This window comes from Garra rufa, chromosome 13, assembly GCF_049309525.1.
Source record: "Garra rufa chromosome 13, GarRuf1.0, whole genome shotgun sequence".
Taxonomy (NCBI): Eukaryota; Metazoa; Chordata; class Actinopteri; order Cypriniformes; family Cyprinidae; genus Garra; species Garra rufa.
In genome coordinates, this window is record NC_133373.1 from 45,805,477 (window position 1) to 45,816,007 (window position 10,531).

Below are 10,531 nucleotides of genomic sequence, written 5' to 3' on the forward strand. Positions count from 1 at the left end.
CAACAATTCAAAAAAACAATATACGTTTTTTGCTTTTTTCAGTTTATGTCATAAAACTAGCAAGCTAAGCCAGGGGGGTATTCCATAAAGACAAGTTTACCAAATAAGTCAGGCTTATTTCAGTTAGTCTGACTTATTTTGAGCCAAATCAAGTGACAATAAGTCAGACTAACTAAAATAAGCCTGACTTATTTGGTAAACTTGTTTTATGGAACACCCCCCAGTAGTAGTACTGACAGTGTCGTGTAAACATGGCTGAAGAGGCGAAAAGAGGAACAGGTGAAACGAATCAATTGATTGAGTAATTTACGCTGGAGCCGCTCTGATTGATTCAAACACCTGCCTTTTGTACTTCAAATTGTGTATCGCAAAATCATTCGATTCAGATAGGTACTTTCAGATCGTGAACAATTTAACTTGGATCTGGACTTTGTGTATCATGAATCATTTGATTTAGATTGGGACTTCTAATTGTGTATCGCAAAATCCTTTGATTCAAATTGGTACTTTCAAAATGGGAACGATTTGACTTGGATCGGGATTTCAAAAAGCATATCGGGAATTATTTGATTCAGATTGTTACTTCAAATTGTGTATCGAGAATCATTTGATTCGGATCGGTACTTCAAATCTCGAACCATTTGACTCAGATTGGGACTTTGTGTATCATGAATCATTTGATTTAGATCGGGACTTCTAATTGTGTATCGCAAAATCCTTTGATTCAAATTGGTACTTTCAAAACGGGAACGATTTGACTTGGATCGGGATTTCAAAAAGCGTATCGTGAATCATTTGATTCAGATCAGTACTTCAAATCACTTATCACAAATCGTTTAATTCAGATCGGTACTTCAAATCACAAATAATTTGACTTGGAACTAGATTGGAACTACACATATAGGGAATCATTTGATTCAGATCAATACTTAGAATCGCGTATCGCAAATCATTTGACTTAGATTGGAACTTCGTGTATCGTGAATCATTTGATTTAGATCGGGATGGAAATTAGCACCCGCCACTAGCCAAATGCGGGTGATTTTGTGTTGTGGCGGGTAAACTCGCTTCACCCACCGGCCACCGTGCAAATTTTCCACCAAAACTTGCAATTCTAAGAAAAAGTTAGAATTTGTGAAAAATAAACTTGCAATTCTAAGAAAAAAGTCAGAATTGATAGAAATAAACTTGCAATTCTGAGAAAAATGTTAGAATTGCAGAAAATAAACTTTCATTTCTAAGATTAAAAGTTACACTTGTTAGAAATAAACTAGCAATTCTCAAAATAAAATAAAAAAACATGAAAGACAGTCAAACCGGCCGCTAACAGTCATCATTTCCAGTCCTCAACTACCACAGAGAATGAGCGCCTCACGCCGTTACAACTAATTACACTGATTCTAGTCCAGCTGGACTCAAATACTTTAACTCTGGGGTTTTCAAACCTGTTCTGGAGGACCCTCAGCACTGCAAATTGGGTATGTTTTCCTAATCAGACACACACAATTAAGGTCTTACAGTCTTAAGTTTAAATCTCTCAATGGAATTCTAAGAAAAAAGTTAGAATTCGTCTAAGAAAAATGTCAAAATAGCCAAAAATAAACTGAATTATTAACTTAATAAACTAAATTGCAGAATTGCATAAAATAAACTTGCATTTCTAAGAAACAATTTAGAAAAATAAACTTGCACTTCTAAGAAAAATGTCAAAATTGCAAGAAATAATCATGTATCGCGAATAGTTTGATTCAGATCAGTACTTGAAATCACAAATCATTTGATTTAGATTGGAACTTCAAATCTTGTATCGAGAATCTTTTGATTCAGATCAGTACTTCTAATCGCGTATGGTAAAATCATTTGATTCAGATCGGTACTTGAAATCGCGAACCATTTGACTTAGATTGGGACTTTGTGTATCATGAATCATTTGATTTAGAACAGGATTTCAAGTTGTGTATCGTAAATCATTTGATTCAGATCGGTACTTCAAATTGCATATCGCAAATCATTTGACTTAGACTGGATTTTCAAGTTTAGTGAATCTGGACAACGGAGCGTCAATCACAAATCATTTGATTTAGATCGTAACTTTGGAGCAGGTTTGCAAATCTTTCGGTTAAGATCTGAACTTCAGAGCACGAAATGCAAATCATTTGACTCAGATCAGCACTTCGCTGCATGTATTGCGAGTGATATTCTTTAGATCAGGATTTTGGAGTGGGTTCGCAAATCTTTCATTTTAATTTTTCTTATTAAATTGTTTTATTAGTATATTTTAATTTATCGCTTTTTAGAATTTGAAATATAAGACATTGTTTGATAAGTGAGATTTTTGATTGAAGTCCTTGAAAATCAAAAAAGTAGTGCCTAAACAGTCCTTGTAAGTCTTGGAATTTCCTTTTACAGCATCTTAATACTTTTTAACATTTTACAATAAGCACTCATTTCTTAACATTAGTTATTCTTACAGCATTTCTTAACCTTTGTTAGAAATACACTTGTGTATTGTTTATTTGATTGCAAAGTAGTTCCTGAAATGTTTATCACCGCATAATATATAGTTTCACATACAATGTTTTTAAAATGTTAGGTCCCGTTTACAGTATTATGTGGATATTTTATTCCAGAAACACAAAGAAATACATTTATTTTGAACAGATTTTGTCCCTGAGACGCTGTTGAATCACAGTTTACAACATAAAAACAGTACAAGCAGAGAAAGTAAAATATAAAGCACAAAAACATAAACATGATTAAAGTCACAGAAATATTTAATTTATTTCATAATTTTTTTGAATGATTTTTCATATATATCTATATAAAATATATTTATAAAGCATTTTTCCCTTGATTGATTAATTGATTTTCAAACTCTGTTTTAATGCATTGAATTGCTAACATGGCTTGGCAACAGTTTATTAATATTATTAACCATGTATCAATAAATTGGTGTCTTGAAGTGTCTTGTAACGCTTTTAGGGTCACTCTTGTATGAAGTTGCCATGCGTCTGGTGTTCGCTGATGACAGGATACTCTTGGTGGGTGGGGTAAAAATGCTCAGGGGTCAAAGGTGACAGTTCATGGGTGCTCCTCATGTAGTTCATGCCACCCTGCTGGAGGAGCAGCAGCAGCTGACGGGCAAACAGCGGCTCCACCTGTAGGACAGAAGAAGTACAGCTGTGTTTAGTCATGTAGAGGCCAATATTTCTTGTAAGAGTGAATGAAAAGGTCAAAGGTCGTTACCTGCACCGTCAGGGATTTCTTGTCTGCGGAGGGGTCACAGCACTCAAAAAACAGCTGCACATGGAAACGCGGGGGAGGACGAGCATGCAGGAAATAACCCTGGAGCTCTGCAGAAATGAATGCATTTTAGATTAAATGCAGAGTTCAGCCAAAAGTTTACTCACACTTTATGTCGTTCCAAACCTGTAATACTTTTGTTCATCTTTGGAACACAAATGAACATATTTTCAATGAAATCTGAGAGATTTCTGTTCCTCCATTGACGGTGTATACAACTATGACCTGTGTTGCCAAGTCTGTGTTTTTTCCAGCGGAATTGGGCTGTATTTATACTGTTGCTGCGGGTTGTTTTTTAGTCCATGGGTTACTCCAGAATGCTATTTCGATGGATGGGACCCCCTGACAGTGAAAAACTGGGCGAAAGCTATGATTGGTCTCCAAATGGAAATTGAGCTGATATTATTTTGCAGACCTGGCAACCCTGACTACTTTGATCCTTCAAAAAGAATGAATTTAGTGGTTTATTCCATATTTTCCAATAAGATTTGAATGCTTTATAAGATAAATTAATTTAATTTAGACTTACATTCACGAAACATTAACAGAAGTTCAACTAAACTTGCTTGACGCACAAACCTCACTACTTCTTATGAAAGCTCAAATGTGCCTGCTTTACTCAAGAATCAACTTTATTGATTCACACAACTTCCATTTGCCATGATGTGTGTTAGTTATTGTTTATATGTGAATAAAGTTCAATAATATCTTTATGAACTTTCTGAAGCATCAAAATGGTAGTCAGGGTTGCCAGGTCTGCGATACTAAAATCAGCCCAACTTTTTTTTCTCCCAATGGAAATCGCATTCCGGTGGGTGGGTGTTGGACGGGAAGATCACTTTAACCCATGGACTAAAAAACAACCTGTTGCAACAGTGTAAAAGTAGCCCAATTATGCGGAAAAACCATAGACTTGGCAACACTGGTGGTAGATGGTAACGCTGTCAATAAAGGGACAAATCTCTAAGGTTTCATTAAAAATGTCTTTGTGTTCCGAAGATGAGTAAAAAGTAAACGATGTCATAAATTTAATTTCCCTTTAACTATTAAATCTATTAAAACACTGTTTAATATCTTTTTTTATGATCTTTTTGAAGTGTCAAAGTGGTAGTCAGGGTTGCCAGGTCTGCAAAACAAAATCAGCCGAACTTTTTTCCTAATTTTTTCACTCCGTGGAAATACTATTCTGGTTGGTGGGTATTGAAGGAGGAGATCTCTTTAACCCGTGGAATAAAAAAATAGTGTAAAGGTAGTCGAATTATGCATGAAAACTATGGACTTGGCAACACTTGTGGTAGTTGTTGCGTAGACCATCAATAGAGGGGCAAATCTCTCAGATTAAACATCTCTTTATCAACTTTGTCAAAAGTGTCAAAGTGGAAGTCACGGTTGCCAGGTCTGTGGAACAAAATCAACCCTACTTTTCTCCGCATCCCAATATTTCTCAATGGAAATATTATTCTGGTAGGTGGGTATTGTAGGGGGAGATCGCTTTAACCCGTGGATTGAAAAAACAACCTGTGGCAACAGTGTAAAAGTAGCCGAATTATGCACTAAAATCATGGACTTGGCAACACTGGTGGTAATTGTTGCGTAGACTGTCAATGGAGCAATAGAAGTCTCACAGATTTCATTAAAATATCTTCATTTGTGTTCTGAAGATGAATGAAAGGTTTGGAACAACCTACGGTTGGGTAAATGATTACAGTAATTTATTTTTTAAAATATATTAAAATGCTGTTTAATATCTCTTTATGAACTTTTTGAAGTGTCAAACTGGTAGTCAGGGTTGCCAGGTCTGCTAAACAAAATCATCCCAAAATTTCTTCGTGAAAATATTATTCTGGTAGGTGGGTATTGTAGGGGGAGATCGCTTTAAACCATGGATTGAAAAAACAACCTTTGGCAACAATGTAAAAGTATCCCAATTATGTGGTAAAACCATAGATCTGGCAACCCTGGTGGTAGATGTTGCATAGACCATCAATAGAGGGGCAAATCTCTCAGATTAAACATCTCTTTATCAACTTTGTCAAAAGTGTCAAAGTGGAAGTCACGGTTGCCAGGTCTGTGGAACAAAATCAACCCTACTTTTCTCCGCATGCCAATATTTCTCAATGGAAATATTATTCTGGTAGGTGGGTATTGTAGGGGGAGATCGCTTTAACCCATGGATTGAAAAACCAACCTTTGGCAACAGTGTAAAAGTAGCCCAATTATGTGTTAAACCATAGATCTGGCAACCCTGGTGGTAGATGTTGCATAGACCTAGCCTGGCAAGCCAGACCCACATAAATGTAGGGTCTGGGCACTCTCCATAGACAGGGCTCAACCGGAGGGGTGGGATAAACGGTTGTCTTTCAAACTCCTCTCCACGCAATAGGATAGCGCTACAACCAATCAGAGACTTAGTCGGTCAGGTGACGTAGTCAGAGCGACGAAGATTTTTAACAAAAATCAGTGCACTGTGCAGTCTGTCAGCTAAATAATAGACATAGATGGGCACTAAACCTTTAAAAGTAAACAAAAACATGCACAGACAAATCCAAATTACACCCTGCGGCTCGTGACGATACACTGATGTCCTAAGACACGAAACGATCGGTTTTTGCAAGAAAATGAACAGTATTTATATAATTTTCTTTTTACCTTTGATACACATCCACGTCCATCTGTCATGAGCACGAGTTTAGCATATCTATGATTCGACTCGTCACATGTGAACGCGCTTTGATGTAGTATACGCAAACACCGAAAGGGGAAATATGTAAAAAAAAGTCCAGGATGAGTTTGCGCAAGCAAACGTAATCTTTTTCAGCTTTAAATGGGTTTGAACAACCAGGACAAGCGCAAGTAATTAACGTTACCATTTTGAATAGCAGCTATATCCACAATCTCTTGTGCTGTGTAAACAATGAGTGTCGTATACACGCCACAGATCGCTTCCGGTGTTTGCGTATTCTACACCACAGCGCGTTCAGATGTAACGAGCTCCTGCTCAGGACACATGGACGTGGCTGTGTATCAAAAGAAAAAAAAAATATAAATACTGTTCAGTTTTCCACGCTTAATTCACGGAACCAGGAATTCATGTCTGACTGAACTTATGGTCGCAGTTCAGTCGTCATCATGTTAAGCCCGCCCACCGACTCGTGATTGGCCCGGTACATCTTGGATTTTCGGAAATTTAAGTGAATTGAGAGTAACTAGACTGACCTTAGAAGCAAATGTAATTTGCTGCCGCTAGGGGCGCGTCTAGATTCTAGGCTAGCATAGACCATCAATAGAGGGGCAAATCTCTCAGATTTAATATCTCTTTATCAACTTTGTCAAAGTGGAAGTGACGGTTGCCAGATCTGTGAAACAAAATCAACCCTACTTTTCTCCGCATCCCAATATTTCTCCATGGAAATATTATTCTTGTAGGTGCTATTGTAGGGGGAGATCGCTTTAACCCGTGGATTGAAAAAACAACCTGTGGCAACAGTGTAAAAGTAGCCGAATTATGCACTAAAATCATGGACTTGGCAACACTGGTGGTAATTGTTGCGTAGACTGTCAATGGAGCAATAGAAGTCTCACAGATTTCATTAAAATATCTTCATTTGTGTTCTGAAGATGAATGAAAGGTTTGGAACAACATGAGGGTGAGTAAATGATGAATTCATAAATACATTAAAATGCAGTTTAGTAGTTGTTGAGCCGTTCTAACCTGTCAGGAAGAGCTGTGTGTCCAGTAGTTTGCTGGCCTGCTCTCTCTCTAGTTTACAGAGTTTGGCACTCAGGTTTGCATGCGTCCCGTCGCAGTAGACCCTGCACTGACAGAAGCGTCGGGCGTACAGGCCATCAGCCGTCATCCAGAGCAGGACGCCTCCCTCCAGCGCTCCTCTCTCAACCTGAGGGAGAGGAACGTGCTCCGGGCCGCCCGGGCCACTGTAGGTCCAGTTGTCATCATGCGGAGCCAGTCGACAGCCCTCAGCACTTGTGACGGTGACGTCTGCGACCAGAGTCTCACCGCTGAACACCATCACCTGCAGACGGGCGTCTGGAACGGGTCAGAGACACAGGTGAGTTTCTAAAATGTTGCTAGAAGATATTCTAAGGGGCCGTTCACACAAAATGTGTTTTCAAATGAGCTACTTTTCCATGTAAACGACGTGCTAGAGGGATGTGCACAGGGTTGCCAGGTTTTCACAGCAAAACCCGCCCAAAAGTAGTTCAATTGCGTTTCGAGGGGGTCCCTTGGTAAAATTAGCAATCCAGTGGCTAAATATTACATTATTGGCCGTGTTGGGGAAAGTTACTTTTAAAAGTAATGCATTACAATATTGAGTTGCTCCCTAAAAAAGTAACTAATTATGTTACTTAGTTACTTTATGGAAAGTAATGCGTTACGTTACTTTTGCGTTTCTATTTAAATCTGGGCAGGGCTTGCTTGTTTGTTTTTTATTATAAAAAGTTCTATTTTTGGCAAATGTAAAAGCCTTTTCACACCAAAAGTAAATTGACGTCTGTACAGTAGACCACAGAAGAAAACAAAAATAGGAAAACAAATGTTAGATTATCTAGAGTAATTTTTGCTTATTAGTATGGACGAATTGGATCATCGAAGGTCGGCAGCAAAGACATCGGTTAATAAAATGGGATTAAATACATAAAGGATATTTGTATTATTTCACATATTTAATTATTGCAGGTTTGCGTTGAATTTGTATATATATAAATATATATATATATATATATATATATATATATATATATATATATATATATATATGTATATGTATATGTATATATATATATATATATGTGTGACCCTGGACCACAAAACCAGTCATAAGTGTAAATTTGTCGAAATTGAGATTCTTACGTCATCTGAAAGCGGAGTAAATAAGCTTTCTATTGGTATATTGATTGTTAAAATTGGACAATGTTTGTCTGAGATACAACTATTTGAAAACCTGGAATCTGAGGGTGCAAAAAAATCGAAATATTGAGAAAATCGCCTTAAAAGTTGTCCAAATGAAGTTCTTAGCAATGCATATTACTAATCAAAAATCAAGTTTTTATATATTTATGATAGAAAATTTACAAAATATTTTCATGGAACATGATCTTTACTTAATATGCTAATGATTTTTGGCATAAAAGAAAAATCGATAATTTTGACCCATACAATGTATTTTTGGCTATTGCTACAAATATACCCGTGCTACTTAAGACTGGTTTTGTGGTCCAGGGTCACATATATTAAATAAATATAATAGATTAACTAAATATATGCATAATAAATAACTAAATGCATGCATATAAAAAATTTAAAGCAACTTACATTTATTGCAAAAAAAAAAAAAATGTAAAAAATGCACAAATAAACTTTTATAATCAAAACATTTATTCATTTTGAAGAACACTGTATCTGTTTTTTAGTAATGGAGATGAATTAATGCATGTTCACATTTATTCTAGAACTAAAGTAGAAACTAGAACTAACATCACACATTTTCTCTCAACATGGGGACAGGAGAGCGTTTAATCAATAAATGAGGGAAAAAGTAACTCAGATATTTTCTTGTCAATTAAAAAGTAATGCGTTACTTTACTAGTTACCTGGAAAAAGTTATCTTATTACAGAACCTGCGTTACTTGTAATGCGTTACCGTCAATGTCAGTTTTAAAGCAGTGGACCAATCAGAAGACGCTGGAGGTGGAGTAAGCATTGCCAGCTAGTGGTTGCCAGGGTGTTGCTAGGGAGTTTATTATTGTGTGTGTACCTGACAGAGCCATGGCCTCCGCTGATCTCATGCTGGCGTCCAGAGTGAACGGAGAGGGAGGCGAGTCAAAAGTGTTACAGCTGTAGAAAGAGCCACTGATCGGGTACCCTGCACACACACAGATACATACACATTCTCTTTACTGTAAATGACTGATTATCTGATAAACCAATGACCAAACACACATAGAGTACATACCGGCATCCCAGCGCGAGTTCTGGCTGAAGTGGACATCAGACATTGAGTTCTGCTCACACATGAAGTCCCTCCAGCTCCTGTCAGCAGCAGACAGGAAGTTACACACCTGTACAGAGAGACAGAAACAGCCTGTTTCATATCACCATGCGCAGATATTTCTTTAGAGTTTAATTCAGTAGTAAATTACAAGAAGCTTGTTTAGGATTGTGTTACCTGACCCTCCACTGGTTCATATGAAGGATAATATGGGTAGTTATGATGAGCCGAGCTTGTGGAAACTTTCTCATATGATTTTGGTGCTGAAATGAAGGAGAAATTCATTGTAATTGAATTGTTTTATTAATTTGTATTATTGATATACATAAATACTAATTTTTTATATATTTATAAATTGCATATAATTAATAAATATTTATCTATAAATTCTAATAATAAATAAATAATTCTAAATAATATCTATATTAATTATAAATATATATATATATATATATATATATATATATATATATATATATATATATATATATATATAATTTAAATGTTTATTTATTATGATCTATCCATATATTTAGTAATAAATCATTATATAAATGTATATTTAATAAATATTTATTTTAAACTTTATATATACTGCTATTGAAATAAGTTGTAATTTAATTAAATTTAGTATTTTTTATTATTTATATACATATATACTAATTTCTATATATATAAATTCTAGAATAAATATTTATTTTATTTTTTTACTAATATTTATTTCTTAATTATATTATAGATATAAAATTATATTATATATTGATTATATATAATAATATAATTGTAATTATTTATTTATTACTATTTATTTAGTAATAAATAAATATATAAATAAATGTACATTTAATATATATACCTTTCTGAAATTAGTTATAATTTATATTATTTTTAATTTTTATTATTTTTATACAAATATACTGTATATTTATATATATATATAATGTTCTACAATGAATATCTATCTATCTATCTATCTATCTGTATATATTATTTTTAATTATATATAAAAAAGTATATATTAATTATATTATAAAATATTTAATTTTAATTATTACTATCTCCATCTGTTTAGTAATAAATAAATATATGAATAAATGTATATTTTTATAAATAAATTATTTATTTTAATATTATATAAATAGAATTTGTAGATATGTTTAAAAATAAATTAAATTTAAAAAATTATATTAATTATATTAACTTTATAATTAATTATTTAT

At 34.5% G+C, this 10,531-nt stretch overlaps 1 protein-coding gene across 1 annotated transcript; it reads right to left on the reverse strand.

The window, feature by feature from the left end:
- Window positions 1-2,984: 2,984 nt before the first annotated feature.
- LOC141348580 (interferon regulatory factor 4-like) lies at window positions 2,985-9,596 on the reverse strand. The gene is made up of 6 exons (XM_073852856.1): window positions 9,489-9,596; window positions 9,276-9,381; window positions 9,078-9,185; window positions 7,016-7,348; window positions 3,247-3,353; window positions 2,985-3,158 (listed from the first exon to the last, which is right to left on the reverse strand). The coding sequence occupies exons 1-6, from the start codon at window positions 9,594-9,596 to the stop codon at window positions 2,985-2,987; spliced, it is 936 nt and encodes a 311-aa protein (XP_073708957.1).
- Window positions 9,597-10,531: the final 935 nt, after the last annotated feature.

What these genes read in the sequence shown, in the direction of transcription:
- LOC141348580 (XM_073852856.1), bottom strand. Translation starts at nt 9,596, where the DNA reads ATGAATTTCTCCTTCATTTCAGCACCAAAATCATATGAGAAAGTTTCC. An exon ending in ATGAACCAGTGGAGGGTCAG is followed by an intron (nt 9,382 to 9,488) that starts GTAACACAATCC and finishes CTCTCTGTACAG; the next exon opens with GTGTGTAACTTCCTGTCTGC. An exon ending in AGAAATCCCTGACGGTGCAG is followed by an intron (nt 3,159 to 3,246) that starts GTAACGACCTTT and finishes TCTGTCCTACAG; the next exon opens with GTGGAGCCGCTGTTTGCCCG.